Source organism: Lipotes vexillifer, unplaced genomic scaffold (assembly GCF_000442215.2).
Source record: "Lipotes vexillifer unplaced genomic scaffold, Lipotes_vexillifer_v1.1 scaffold233, whole genome shotgun sequence".
NCBI classification, from domain to species: Eukaryota; Metazoa; Chordata; class Mammalia; order Artiodactyla; family Lipotidae; genus Lipotes; species Lipotes vexillifer.
Window position 1 is genome coordinate 438,152 of NW_006790915.1, and position 16,064 is coordinate 454,215.

At 37.8% G+C, this 16,064-nt stretch overlaps 1 protein-coding gene across 1 annotated transcript in view; it reads right to left on the reverse strand.

Moving 5' to 3' along the window:
- The window catches only part of ZRANB3 (zinc finger RANBP2-type containing 3), a 233,468-nt gene that overhangs the window by 139,065 nt on the left and 78,339 nt on the right, over positions 1 to 16,064 (reverse strand). The window contains exon 2 of the mRNA XM_007464006.1: positions 13,184 to 13,202. Within this exon, the coding sequence (XP_007464068.1) occupies positions 13,184 to 13,202 (19 nt within the window). The remainder of the gene's footprint in view (positions 1 to 13,183; positions 13,203 to 16,064) is intronic.

Below are 16,064 nucleotides of genomic sequence, written 5' to 3' on the forward strand. Positions count from 1 at the left end.
AAGCTCTCAGAAAACTAGGAACCCAGGGGAATTTCCTCAATTTGATAAAGAATTATCTACAAAATACCTACAGCTAACATCATACTTCATGGTGAGAAACTGGACACTTTCCTCCTAAGACTGAGAACAAGACAAGGACGTCTTGTCTCACCATTCCTATTCAACACTGTTTTAGAAGACCTAGCTAGCACAAAGACAAGAAAAGGATACAAAAGGTATATAGATTGTAGATATGTTATTATATATAGAAAATCCAGAAGACTCACCAAAAACTGTGAGGGCTAATCAACATACCCAGTAAAGTTGCAGAATACAAAATCAATATATAAAAATCTGTTGCATTTCTAGTCACTAGCAACAAACTGTCAGAAAGAGAAATAAAGGAAAAAAACCCTGTAATTGCATCAAAAAGAATAAAATACCTTGGAATAAATTTAACCAAGGACATGAAAGACGTGTACACTGAAAATTATTAAGACATTGATGAAAAAATAAAAGACATCAAAAAGAGGAAAGATATTTCATGCTCATGGAGTGGAAGAATTAATATTGTTAAACTGTCCATACTACCCAAAGCAATCTAAGATTCTATGCAATCCCTATCAAAATTAAAATGGCATTTTTCACAAAAATAAAACAATCATAAAATTTGCTTGAAACCACAAAAGACCCCAATAACCAAAGCAATCATGAGAAAAAAGAACAAAGCTGTGGCATCACGCTCCCTGATTTTGAACTATATTACAGAGTGATAGTAATCAAAACAGTATGGTATTTGCATAAAAACAGACATATTGATCAATGGAACAGAACAGAGCCAAAAATAAACTCATGACTATATGGTCAATTAATTTATAACAAAGGAACCAAGAATACACAGAGGGGAAAGGACAGGCCCTTCAGTAAATAGTGTTGGGAAAACTGGATGGTCACATGCAAAAGAAAGAATGAATTTTGATCCCTATTTTACACTACACACAAAAGTTAACCTAAAATGGATTAAAGACTGGAATGTAAGATCTGACACCATAAAACTCCTAGAAGAAAACGTAGAGGGTAAACTCCTTGACATCAGTCTTGGCTATGATTTGGAATTTGACACCAAAAGCAAAGGCAAAAAAAGCAAAAATAAACAAGTGAGATTATCTCAAACTAATAAAAAGCTCTGCACAGCAAATGAAATCATCAACAAAATGAGAAAACAACCTCTAGAATGGAAGAAAATATTTGAAAACCACATATCTAATAAGAAGTTAATATCCAAAATATATAAGGAACTCCTACAACTCAACAGCAAAAAAAGCCCCACAAACAAAAACAAAAACCCAATTAAAAAATGGGCAAAAGACCAAATAGACATTTGTCCAAAGAAGACATACAGATGACCAACAGGTACATGAAAAGATGCTCAACATCGCTAATCATCAGAGAAATGCAAGTCAAAACCACAATAAGTTATCACCTCATACCTATTAGAATAGGTATTATCAAAATAAGAAATAACAAGTGTTGATGAGGATGTGGAGAAAAAGGAACCCTCCTGCACTGTTGGTGGGAAAAAAAATTGGTAAAGCCACTGTGGTTGGAGGTTTCTCAAAAAATTAGAGATAGAACTACTACATGATCCAGCAATTCCAATTCTGGGTATTTATCCAAAGAAAATGAAAACACTAACTAAAAAAGATACATGTGCTCCCACGTTCACTGCAGCATTATTTACAATAGGCAAAACATGGAAGCCACCTGTGTCCATCTACAGATGAATGGATAAAGAATTTGTGAGATAAATAAATAAATAAATAAATAAATAAATATAAATATATATATATATATATATATATATATATAAAAACACACACTCACACAGAATATTATTCAGCCAGTTGTGACAACATGGATGGACCTTACAGGCATTATACTAAGTGAAATAAGTCATACAAAGAAAGACAAGTACTGTATGATCTAATTTATTTGTGGAAACAAAACAAAACTGAGCTCATAGATACAGAAAACAGATGGGTGGTTGCCAGGGACTTCTCTGGTAGTCCACTGGTAGAGGAATCCACCTTCCAATACAAGGGACGTGGGTTCGATCCCTGGTCAGGGAACTAAGATCCCATATGCCGGGGGGGGGGGGGGGCAACTAAGCCCACGCGCCACAACTATTGAGTTTGCGCACCTCCAGGAGACAGCCCACGTGCTGCAAACTACAGAGCCCACGCACCCTGGAGCCTGCGCGCCACAACTAGAGAGAAGCCCACGCACTGCAATGAAAGATCCCGCTTGCTGCAACTAAGACCTGATGCAGCCAAGAAAATAAATTAAAAAAAAAAAAAAAGATTGGTGGTTGTCAGAGGCAGGGGATTGAGGGTGGATGAAAGAGGTGAAGAGGGTCTAAAGGTACAAACTTCAAGTCATAAAATAAATAAGTCATGGGGATGTAATGTACAGCTTGGTGGCTGTAATTAATAATACCACACTGTATATTTGAAAGTTGCTAAAAGAGTAGATCTTAAAAGTTCTCATCACAAGAAAAATAATTTAATAACTGTATGGTAACAGATGTTAACTAGACTTACTGTGGTGATCATTTTGCAATATATACAAATATCAAATCATTATGTTGTATACCTGAAACTACATATAATGTATGTCAATTATACCTCAGTACAAAAAAAAAAAAAAAGAAAAGAAAATTACTGATGAGAAAAAAAATCAAAGAATTTCTAAATAAACGGAGAGATAGTCTGTGTTCATGGACTAAAGACTCACATTGTTAAAGTTTCTTCCCAACTTGGTCTATAGATTCTTCCCATCTTTACCTATAAATGCAATGCAATCCCAGCCAAACTCCCAGCAAGCTGTTTGTAGAGACTGAGAAACTGATTCTAAAATTAATATGGAAAGACTAAGGACCTAGAATAGCCAACACAGTACTAAAGATGAACAAAGTTGGATGAATCACACCACCCAATTTCAAGTATTATTATAAGGCTACAGTAATCAAGACAGTGTGGTACTGGTGAAAGAATAGATAGAGATCATTGGGACATAAGAGAGAGCCTAGAAATAGACCCATACAAATGAAGTCAACTGATCTTTGACAAAGAAGAAAGCTAATTCAGTGTTGAAAGGATACTCTTTTCAACAAATGTTGGTGGAATAACTGCACATCCATATCTTTATACCCAAAATGGATCATAGACCGAAGTGTAAAGTGACACTATAAAACTTCTAGAAGACAACAAAAGAGAAAATCTAGGTGGCCTTGGGTGTAGCAATGAGATGAAAGACCAAAAGGATAATCAATGAAATAAAAAATTGATAGGCTGGACTTCATTAAAGGTAAAAACTTCTGCTCTGTGAAAGAAACTTTTAGAAGAATAAAAAGACAAGTCACAGCATTGGAGAAAATATTTGTAAATCACATATCTGATAAAGGACTTGTACCTAAAATATACAAAGAACTCTTAAAACTCAACAACAAAAAGAAATAATCCAATTAAAAAATGGGCAAAAGAACTGAACAAAGACCTTGCCAAAGAAGGCTTAGAGATGGAAAATAAACAAATGAAAGGATGCTTAATATCATTTATTAGAGAACTGCAAATTAAAAACTAATGAAATATAACTATACCCAGTACAAAGGCTAAAATTAAAAAAAAAATTTTTTTAACTGACAATACCAACTGCTGGTGAGGATGCAGGGCAAGGGGAATTCTCATTCATTACTGGTGGGAATGCAAAATGATACACTTCTGAAGACAGTTTGACAGTTTCTGCCAAAAGTGAACATAGTCTCACCATGTATTATGGGTTGAATTGTGTCTCCCCCCCACCCCCTACCAAAAGATATATTGAAGCCCTATTCCCTCATTTCAGGATGTGACCTTATTTGGATATAGGGTTGTTGCAGATGTAATTGATTAAGATGATGTCATACTACAGTAGGGTGAGCCCTTAATCCAATGTGACTGATGTTTTTACAAGAGGAGAAGAGACATAGACAAAAGGAAAATGCCCCATGAAGATAGAGGCAGGGATTGAAGCGATACATCTACAAACCCAAGAATGCCAAAGACTGCCGGCCATCACCTGAAGCCAGAAGAAAGGCATTAAGCAGATTCTCCCTCAGAGCCCTCAGAAGGAACCAAACCTCCTGACACCTTGATTTCAGACTTCTAGCCGCTAGAACTGAAAGAGGATAAATTTCTGTTGTTTTAAGACACCAAGTTTGTGGTACTTTTTTTGGCAGCCCTAGGAAACTAACATAACAATCCAGCAACTGCACTCCTAGATAATTACTCAACTGAGTATACCCACACAAACACCTACATAATCCTCAAAACTGGAAGCAACAAATATGTCCCTTCATCTTGGTGAATGGAAAAACAAACTGTGGTACATCCATATAATGGAATTTTATTCAGTGATTAAAAGAAGAGCTATCAAGCCACAAAAAGACGCGGCTGAAACTTAAATGCATAGGCTAGGTGAAAAAAGCCAGTCTGAAAAAGCTACGAACTGTATGCTGCCAATCATATGACATTCTGGAAAAGGCAAAATGATAGAGTCATTAAACACATCTTTGGTTATTGGGGGTTTTGGTTTGAAGGAAATTAAATAAGTGAAGCACAGGGGATTGTTTGGGCAGTAAAACTATTCTACATGATACTGTAATGGTGATTACAAGACATTAAGCATTTGTGAAAATCCATAGAAATTTACATTACAAAAAGTACATTTTGATGTATACAAATAATTAAAAAATAATTCAGGAGGTCAGAGGATCCCATGATGGAATGTGAAGTGTGATACAATAATTTAAATGTATTATAGGTATATGAAACAACCTCACTGAATAGAGTAAAGGAATAAGGTCTGACTTAAAGTAATTCTGAAAATGAATGGAATCTGTAAAAATAAAGGTAAAAGGAACTGTACCTAAGCACTGTACTCTAGTTGATAATTTTCCTTCCTGTCGGGGTACAGGTTAATAATACTGAAACTACCACATATGTATACTAGAAGTGCATAATTAATTAAATGAATGGCAGATGGTGGGAACTAGGATACTCAATGATGGAGTAGGAGGATATAGTTAAGCAAGGGGAGAAGTTAGCAAAGAGGGAAGAGATATGGGAACATATATATATGTATAACTGACTCACTCTATTATAAAGCAGAAACTAACACACCATTGTAAAGCAATTATACCCCAATAAAGATGTTAAAAAAAAAAAAAAAAGGGGAGAAGTTAGAATGACCCATGTGGTGATGGATTAGAGCTGGAGACATCAACAGGAACTCATGTTTAGCTTAAATACAGATACAGATGGCTACATAGATAAATATTCATAAATATGTACATACACACGCATATGTAAGTACACATGCATTTATTTCCTTGCTCCGTCAGCTGAGAGGATCTAGAAGAAATGACACCCCGGTAAAAATGAGTACACCTAGCACCTAGATCTGGTTCTAATATCTTTCTCCAATAGAAAGAACCCGGGTATCCTGGAGAAATGCGTGATTCAAGTACTGGGGTAGGTAATATACAGGATGAGACTGGAGCATCTTGTAGAGCCAGAAAGTAAGAAAATGCTGAAAAGCCAAAGAAAACAAAACACAAAACCCCAAACAGAACAGCCTACAATGAAGGGGGCAAATCAAAGGAAAACAGGAGTGAATTCAAAGAGCTGCCAATGGCCAATGGTGGAACCATTTTAGCAACAAAATAAAGTGAATATCCATGAGTCCTACTGATATGAATACATGATAAAGTGAGTGAACAAATGAATTCTGAATAATTTATGTATTTATTTATTCTGCCTTTAAGGAAGTAGAGCATAAATCCCCATTTCTTAAGTATGGGCTGCATATAGTTACTTTCCTTCAAAAAATACAGAATGGGAAGGGACAGAAAAAAAAAAAACAAACCCAGTAAATTTACAGGAGTAAAACCTGACAAACATTACATCAAACCAGGTGATCAAGGTTAACATTAACAGTAATAAGTCATATTGATATTATGTACCCTTGGTATGACATGATGACAATGGCACTTAACCTCTGTGGTCTTCTTTATTTATTTTTTTTTCGGTACGCGGGCCTCTCACTGTTGTGGCCTCTCCTGTTGCGGAGCACAGGCTCCGGACGCGCAGGCTCAGCGGCCATGGCTCACGGGCCTAGCCGCTCCGCTGCATGTGGGATCTTCCCGGACTGGGGCACGAACCCGCGTCCCCTGCATCGGCAGGCGGACTCTCAACCACTGCGCCACCAGGGAAGCCCCTCTGTGGTCTTCTTGTCCAAAACACAGTACCTCAGTCTGATCATGAGAAAAACATCAGACAACATATCCCGTTAAGGGACATTTTACAAAATACTGAACCATTAACTCTCAAAACTGTAAAAGTCTTCAAAAACAAGGGAAGTCTGAGAAACTGTCACAACCAAGAGAGGCTATTGGCTATCTGTCATATCTATTTAAGACATGACTACTAAATGTAATGTGTATACCAGATGGAATCCTGGAAAAGAAAAAGGACATCAGTGAAAATATGAGGAAATCTAAATGAAGTATGTTTTTTAGTTAACAACACTAGTATAATAATATTGGTTCATTAATTGAGACATTACTAATCTAAGTAACTAGTAACGGGGGACTGGCGTTGAGGCATATGAGGACTCTCTGTACTCTGTTCACAATAATTCTATAAAACTAAACCTGTTCTAAAATTTAAAACTTATTTTTAAAAAAGGACATTCAAAAAATAGTAAAGCTGGCCTTAAAAATGAGGAAAGCAAGGAAGCAGACAAATGATACTGATTTAGAGGAATATAGGCCATCTCAGCTGCACAAATGCCATCACCTATATCATTCAGCTTCATTCATTTGAGCACTATGTCTTGCAGATTCTTCTGTACTTAAGTATCCTGATTCAAAACACAAAAAGTGGGCTTCCCTGGTGGCGCAGTGGTTGAGAGTCCGCTTACCGATGCAGGGGACACGGGTTCGTGCCCCGGTCCGGGAAGATCCCACATGCTGCGGAGCAGCTGGGCCCGTGAGCCATGGGCCCGTGAGCCATGGCCGCTGAGCCTGCGCGTCCGGAGCCTGTGCTCTGCAACAGGACAGGCTACAACCGTGAGAGGCCTGCGTACCCCCAAAAAAAAAAAAAAAAAAAAAACAGAAAGTCTAGTACCTGGAGACTTTGTATAGAATAGCAATAAGGGACTTGGGTGCTGAATTATTTTAGGTTAGATATCAGCTCCTAGCATGTTCTAGCTGTATTTACTTAATATATCTGTGCCTCAGCTTTCTCATCTGGAAAATCATGGTGGTAATAATAATCATAATACTCTGCTGGGTTGTCCTGGGATGAAATAAATTAATACATGTAAATCACTAGAACAGAACCTGGCACATATGTGTTAATTAAGTGTTAACTATTTACTCAGTCCGTTCATTCAACAGAAATGGACCACCAAGAAAGAGGGGTTATGAATCAGAAAGAGTAAAAGCTCAGAGGGGAAAGTATTCAATTCAACTTGGGTCTGGTAAAGGGAAACAAGGATTTGTAGAAGCAAATGGAATAAAAATTATCACCTCAGCTCACTTTGTCAAAACAGGGTAGGCTTATATAAAAGGAAAACTAAAATTCTTCATGTCTAGTTTAATTTCTTTGTCCTCAAACCTATAAAGTTAATGTTGGCAGAGACTATATCACAATATCAATTTTAAGGTCTTCTGATAGAAATAATCTTCCTGAGGGGGTTCTTCAGTGTTTCCAGACACCTACAGATTTCTTCCTGCAGAGAAAATGACAAGGCTTTTCAAACGTCAGCCTACAGAAAAACTTCTGCGAGCACTCAACAGGTTCCACAGCCTCTCCCCTCCAAACTTCTCTTCCAGAGAAGCACCTTGACCAAAAAAAAGCATCCATAATGACAACTCTATGGTCTCTGTTCCAAATATATATCTATTAATCCCAAAATAGCCACAAAGTAAGCCAAGCCAAGTAGCTTAGCCTTGACAAATGGTTTCCTTTTCTTTTGAAAAAGGAAGGAAAGCAATACTTTATTTGGTATACCATCCCCCTGACTCCAAATGTTTTCTCAAGTAACAGGAAGGAAACTTAGGGAAAAGCTGGGGGTGGGGGCAGGGGCGCGGGACTTAAGTAGAGTACTAACAAAAAATGTCACATAAGAATCTTCTGCTTTGATAATAGATTCAATAGACAAGACAGAATCCATGTACTGACAGCATTTTGTCTATAAGGACACAATTAGTAGGCTATTCATATAAATCTAGGATGTTAATCCCATCTTCTTAAGTAAAAATGAACATGAGAAAAATTTTCTAAATGCTTGGTTTCTACAAAGAATAATAGCCTTTAGATACTTGACAAATAAGGTAGTTAAGTATATAGGTTTGATATTTTCCTCATGTATATCGAATTAAATTACCTGTTGTGTGTTAATATGAAATTATTTTTCATATTTAAAATCTTTTTATGAATAAAAATTTTCAATAATTTTCAATAGAACAAGGACACAGTGGTTAAAAAATTATTAAAGAACAGTAAAGATAATAGTGCAACAGCCTCACTACAGACTGTGGCCTGAATTCCATTATTAAAGGAATACAAATTCACAAGTTTCTGTATATTTACTACACGGTTCTTGAAACAGCACTTGACTACATTAAACCAAGAAGGGGGAAAAGGATTTAAAACAGTTTAAGCTAAGTTTGCAAAGTTAATTTTATTAAAAGTTGCAGCTTTATTGGTTATCTGAAATATAGTTTTATAACTGAAATACTCAATTATCACACAATTAGACAATTAAACAGAACTTGTCATCATTCCAATTTTAGGTTAATGACTATCTCATATACAGTAGATAGAATACATAATTCCACAAAGATTGAATACATTAGAAAAAGACAATAGTAGAAAAATACTAGAGAGGGGAGTTATTCCAGTGAAGGAAGTCATTTGCTTCTAAAGCTATGGAGGAAAGATCACAGCAGACAACTAAATTACACAATACTCTAAGTGGGTATTCAAGCATCTTAAAAAAAAAAAAAGTAGGTTCAATAACAGAGATGTAATATTGCTCTCCTAAAGCTTTTAGCTATTTGATGAGTCAAATATTCATTATATCAAAAAATACATATTTTTTAAAATAAATTTATTTATTTATTTTTTATTTTTGGCTGAGTTGGGTCTTCATTGCTGTGCATGGGCTTTCTCTGGTTGCAGTGAGCGGTGGCTACTCTTCATTGTGGCACGTGGGCTTCTCATTGGGTGGCTTCTCTTGTTGAGGAGCACGGGCTCTAGGCACATGGGCTTCAGCAGTTGTGGCACATGGGCTCAGAAGCTGTGGCTCGTGGGCTCTAGAGCACAGGCTCAGTAGTTGTGGCGCACGGGCTTTATTGCTCCACAGCATGTGGGATCTTCCCGGACCAGGACTTGAACCTGTGTCCCCCGCATTGGCAGGTGAATTCTTAACCACTGTGCCACCAGGGAAGCCCTCAAAATATATTTTTTAATTTAAAAATCAAAACTTGGTTGACCTCCAAATTATAAACTGCATTTCCTCCTATGACTTCACTACCATTTTGTGATAAGAGCAAGAGAAGGAGAACAGTATTAGAAAATAAAATGAAGGTCAAACCAGAGTTCATGTAATTTACATATATACAAGTTTCCTTCTACTTCAAGGCTTTTAATTTACTCACTTTCATCCACACTAACTCAGTAAGATTCCACAGAAATGGCATTTCAACTCAACCAAAAACAGAGGATATTAGTGGTTTTGAGCTGTGATCTTAGAATTGTACATCATTACGTTATTTCTGTGGCCTGTTTTTTGTACTTATGTGTAAAATTGAGGATTTTTCCTTAATTAACCTTATTGATAGGATTCGACATAATAAACCTCGGAAAGTCAAATAGTTGTAAAAGAATGAGAGTCTTTAAAATGCTGATGAAAGAAAGGAGATATGAGGGACACAAAAGTGGAATCTTCTTTTAAGTACTGAGAAAATATTAAATGGTTCTTTTAAATTTATTAAATAAAAAAATAAGAATGGTTTTGAAAGACAAGCACAAATCACTCAACATGTGACAAGTGTAACTGTAAATAATAGGAGATGAAAAGTGATTGGTATAAAGAAAAACTCTTGTTGGCTAAAAGGTTCATCATGAACTCATCATGCACAATCCTTAGTCTAATGTCAACTGAGGAGAAGACAGGAGTTTGTTGGAGAATATAAAAGTTAAGAAGAGTTAAGGTGCTGATCAAGTTCAATCCATGAATGATTCTACACATTTAAGGCCTATTCAAATCTCTACAACATCCAATTGAAGAACAAGGTAGCAATGCAATGTCATAGCCACTAAGATGTTCCCCATGAATTGCTTGGGGAAATCATCAAGATAATGTTACACATTATGGTATAACTGGTCTGTTTAAAAAAAATTATTGATACACACATCCATACATATATCACACACACATTTTATACATATTATATAAAATGGTTATGCCTAGTTTGGAGGTTAAAGGATGAATTTATATTCCTATTTGGTGAAAACATATTCAGGGATTAAAAACATAAGCTTCTTTTAGTCATTTTGGACTCTCAAATTTATAAATTTATGAAGATTCTTTTGGAATGCATCCTATTCCAAAATAGAAATTTCTACTGTTTCCCAAATGTCTATGTCCTGTCTCTTTAATTACACTGTTGAAGTTTTTCACAGGCAATGACTGTTTCTAACTATAACATCTAGTCTAAACAAATGCCTATAGAATGAAGAGTTCAAACTAAAAACTTCAGTAATTATAAATCAGCGTGAACCAAGAAACCCTATTATGAACCTTCTGCTTGGCATTCATGTGCATATTATACTCTTACTCATTTTTCTCCTGAAGAAGAGATAGTGGAGATAAGCCACTGGTGAGTCTACATGTAACTAAAACTAAAAGACAGTTAATTGGGAGAATCTTTTATGGTTTCACTTATATATATATATATATATATATATATATATTTTTTTTTTTTTTGGCGGTACACGGGCCTCTCACTGTCGTGGCCTCTCGCATTGCGGAGCACAGGCTCCAGACGTTCAGGCTCAGTAATTGTGGCTCACGGGCCTAGTGGCTCCACGGCATGTGGGATCTTCCCAGACCAGGGCTCGAAACCGTGTTCCCTGCATTAGCAGGCAGATTCTCAACTACTGTGCCACCAGGGAAGCCCTAAAGAGCACATTTCTATTGCCATGGCTTAGTTATTCCGTTTTAGCCATTTTATGCCATTTACTAATTTCCCAATATGCTTATATCCCATTGTTCAGTGTTTACATATTTTAATCTCTATTTCATATATTGTCCACAGCATCCCATATTATATCAGTCAGGAGAGGTTAATTATGCTGCATTAACAAATTACCACAAAAACCTCAGTGGCCTACAACAATAAAGGGTTATTTCTCATTTACACAGCATGTTGGTGGCAGGCCAGCTGCAGTTCGCTCTACGGTGTTTGCATTCAGGACTCAGATGGCCAGAGGCAGCCTCTAACAAGCGCCCACCTTGTGGCAGGCCCAGAGACACGGCTCTAAAGCTTCTGCCTGTGCCTCTATTTCCCTGGCCACCGTAATTCACCCTGCCGGGTCTGACATCAATGGGGCAGGGAAGTATAATTCTCCTCCAGGAAGGTAACATCAAGTATTAAACAATCATATAGTCCACCACAATTATTTTGTTTTCCCTGGAATTTATAGCCCCCTCTTCCTTGGGTTGCTTAGTTTTCTCTATACCCTATCACCATTTCGTTGTTGTTGTTTTGTTTTTTTGGCGGTACGCGGGCCTCTCACTGCTGTGGCCTCTCCCGTTGCGGAGCACAGGCTCCGGGCGCGCAGGCCCAGAGGCCATGGCTCACGGGCCCAGCCGCTCCGCGGCATGTGGGATCTTCCCGGACCGGGGCACGAACCCGCATCCCCTGCATCGGCAGGCGGACTCTCAACCACTGCGCCACCAGGGAAGCCCTCACTTATATTTTTAAAAAATTCAGTATCCATTTTCCTCACCTCTATTATATTTTTAAATGTATATGTTTTGCTGTTATCCTTAAAGACATCATGAAAACCAACACATTTTCCAAAATGATATTAAAAATTAGAACTTTATTGATCTACATCATTCTGAGAATGTATGTAAAGAGTATTATAGTTTATGTAGCAAGAACTTCCATTTCAGTGAAAAAACCTGAATATGAATGTATACGAGCACATGCCCCTTAAAGGTATCTAATTGTTTAGTAATAGTAAAATACCATTTTAACATTATGCTTCACACTCATACAAAACAATTAACAAGGGCTTCCCTGGTGGCGCAGTGGTTGAGAATCTGCCTGCCAATGCAGGGGACACAGATTCGAGCCCTGGTCTGGGAGGATCCCGCATGCCACAGAGCAACTGGGCCCGTGAGCCACAACTGCTGAGCCTGCGCATCTGGAGCCTGTGCTCCCCAACAAGAGACGCCGCGATAGTGAGAGGCCCATGCACCGCGATGAAGAGTGGCCCCCGCTCACCGCAACTAGAGAAAGCCCTCGCACAGAAATGAAGACCCAACACAGTCAAAAATAAATAAATAAATTAATTAATTTAAAAAACCCAAAACAACAAAAAACCCAAAATGGTTCTTAAAAAAAAAAAGTAGGATGCTCAGTTAAATTTGAATTGCAATAAAAAATTAATAATTAAAAAAAACAATTAACCTTTAGAGCAATTAACCTTTAGAGCAAAATCTTAAAAGTTCAACTTCTAAGCAAGCAGCATTATGACAAGTAGAAAAGAGTTCAGTTTCATTTAGGGCTGCATTCATGCTTCTGACGCCAAAAATATAGAATTTTGAATCACTAATGTTAACACTAACATGTTCCAAATGCATGCCTTGCGCACGGGCACCTGCACACGCATGCACACACTCTCTCTTTCTCATTCTTATTCTCTCTGCTGCCCCCATGCCCCGCCCTCCCTCACTCTCCCACTGTTCTCTCCATATACAGATATATAGTCATATGAAAGACAGAGAGCACAGGGTAAATAACAGACAACAAAAACTGGTTGGTGAATTTTATAAAAGACATAAAAATAATGAAAACACTTACTTCATCGGCCACCATACACCTGGAAAAAATAAAAATAAAACCAAATTAATCTCTTAATTACCAAAGTCAGCCATTTAAAAAGTTCTGCTCCAGTAGCTTGCCACAAAATAGTTTACAAATGTTAAAGTACTAAGCCAGAGAGAGGTGTTTATAAGTGTGCATGAGAAAATGGGTCATTGTTGATTTATAAGACTCTCCAGCTGCCAACAGCATATGGATGTGGGAGTGTTAGAGTTTCAGGTGTGCTGTTTCCTACATCCCACCCATGGCAACAGCTACAATGACCCTTCAAAATGTGAGCAAAATGGCAAGTGACTGTACCAATGACTTCCCTCCATACCAATGACTTCCCTCCGTACCAATAAACCTTAAAACTGGTCTTCCCTAGAAATTAGAAGAATGCTATATTAAAGTGAATTAGCATGTTATAGGTAAAAGTATATACGCTATATTATACATGCTAAGCCTATTTTCAAGCTGAATTTTGGTTTCTACTGTTATTTTACTGAGTTCTCTCTTCTCTGTTCTTTCTTGCTAACCTATAGAAGTAAATTCTATCCACTGAAAATTGAGGATGGGGACATAAACTGAGGTCCTAAGTAGAAGAAAAAAACCAAAGAGCAAAAAGAATAGCAGATACGGTCAAGATCATGAGGGGTCCCTTAGAGACAGTGAGTACGTTGTAAGAAGAAAAACCAATCTCTTAACTGAGGGGATTTCCAGGCAATGTAAAAAAAAAATACTGGAATATTATAAAAAATCAGAGAGGAAAAAAGTCCCTATTTGTATTTTTTCCTTCCTTTATTCCCAATGGCCTTGACATTATACAATACTACATGGTTTCTTTAACATAAGACACAAATTAATAATTTGGTAATAAATATATCATTAAGGAATAAGTTACAAGTAAAATGGAATTTCGTTCTTAAAATGAAAAAAGATGTCAGGTTACATATTAAGTATTTTTATGGAAAAATAAAATACCAATACTTTAACTGAAATTTAAAACATATGCAAGAGTAAAAAGTTTATTACATTTTTTGCAAACAAGCCTAAAAAGTAGAAAACTAAAAAGCAATACTTCGAAAAATATGACTTATTTCCAGGAAGATTCATACATATACCTACTTTTTCATTGTAAAATCCAACTCAAATTTGGAAAAGATGTCACTTGAAGTATATATTTTATATTGAGTGCCTACTATGTACCTGGCTCTGTCCTATGTGCTAGGGATATAGCAGTGAATTTAAAAGTCTTTCCCAGGCTTCCCTGGTGGCGCAGTGGTTGGGAGTCCGCCTGCCGATGCAGGGGACGCGGGTTCTGTGCCTCGGTCCGGGAGGATCCCACATGCTGCGGAGCAGCTGGGCCCGTGGGCCGTGGGCCGTGGCCGTGGCCGCTGGGCCTGCGTGTCCGGAGCCTGTGCTCCGCAACGGGAGAGGCCACAGAGGTGAGGGGCCCGCGTACTGCAAAAAAAAAAAAAAAAGTCTTTCCCTCATGGAGGGTGACTGGAAGAATTTCTAACGATGAACAAATAAATGATTCAAGTGGTGATACATGCTATTAAAAAAAGTAAAACAGGGTAGGTGGAATAGGGAAATAAGGCAGGAGCTATTTTATAGGGTGGTCAGGAATAATCTTTAGGATAAGGCAATTCCAACAGATCTGAACAAATCACAAATTTAATGAGGAAAGGAATCATGAGAAAATCTGGAGGAAGGGTACTCTCAGCAAAGGGATGAGTGAGTGCAAGAGCCCTGAGATAAGATGGTTATGATGTAGTTAAGCAAGAGGAAGGAAGCTAACGTGATTAAAGTGTACTGAGTCATGGAAAATGGTAGAAAATAAGGTTGAAAGCACCTAGGGTCCTGACCACGGTGAACCTTATACGCAATGGCACAAAGTCTAGATTTTATTAGAGTCCTTTGGAAGTAAAAAACATTTTACCTTTTAAAAAGATTACTCTGCCTTCTAGACAATAAACTGTAGAGGGCAAGAGCAGAAGCACAGAAAGCAGTCAGGAGGCACCTGAAGTAGACCAGGAAAGGAAAAGAGATAGTTGGATGCATGGTAGAGATGAAGGAGGTGAGAAGTGGTCAGTTTAGGTACATTTTGAAAGTACAGCCAACAGGATTTGCTGATCGATTGGGATGTGGATATAAAATGAGAGAGAGGGAAGAATGAATCTTAAGATACTGTCTTAAGCAATTAACTGAAAAATGGGGTAAGGCACTCACTGAGACAGGAAAGGCTGGGAGAGGAGTAGGTTTGGAGATGATAATCTAAAGTTCGGTTTGGACATGTAAACTTTGCGATATCCATTAGATATCCGAGTTGAACTGTTGAGTGGGCCACTGGATATGTGAGTTGGGGGAATGGTAGGGAACTGGAGATATAATAAATCTGAGACTCATTAGAATGTAATGGCATTGGAATGAGAAAGGATCCAGGGTATATGACAACTTGACTGTGGCTTGTTTTCCTCAATGCCCAACTCCAAGTTCCTTAACTTTCTAAAGAGAAGCAGAGGCTGTGACCTGCAGGCTACTAGATAAGGTTTATGACTCTAGTGAAGAACTGGTATGCAACTAAATTGCGCTGTGGGTGGCTAACTGACTGAAAAGCAGCATCAGAGCCCCAGGCAACAACTAAGGGCTGTGGATTGCTGGATTGGCTTGGCTTTCAAGTATCTGAAGACCCCAGTTGTAAGATTATCTTCGAGCCCTCTGGATATGCTGGATTTTAACAGGAGATAAGTGGGCTTTCCTGACTTTGGAAACTAGGGCAGTTCAAGTACATCAGAGAGCACTGGGCTTCCTTCAGGTATCTCTAGTGGGGCTGTGCTTCAACTTTAGGCACTACATCTATCCCGACCTCTGGCAT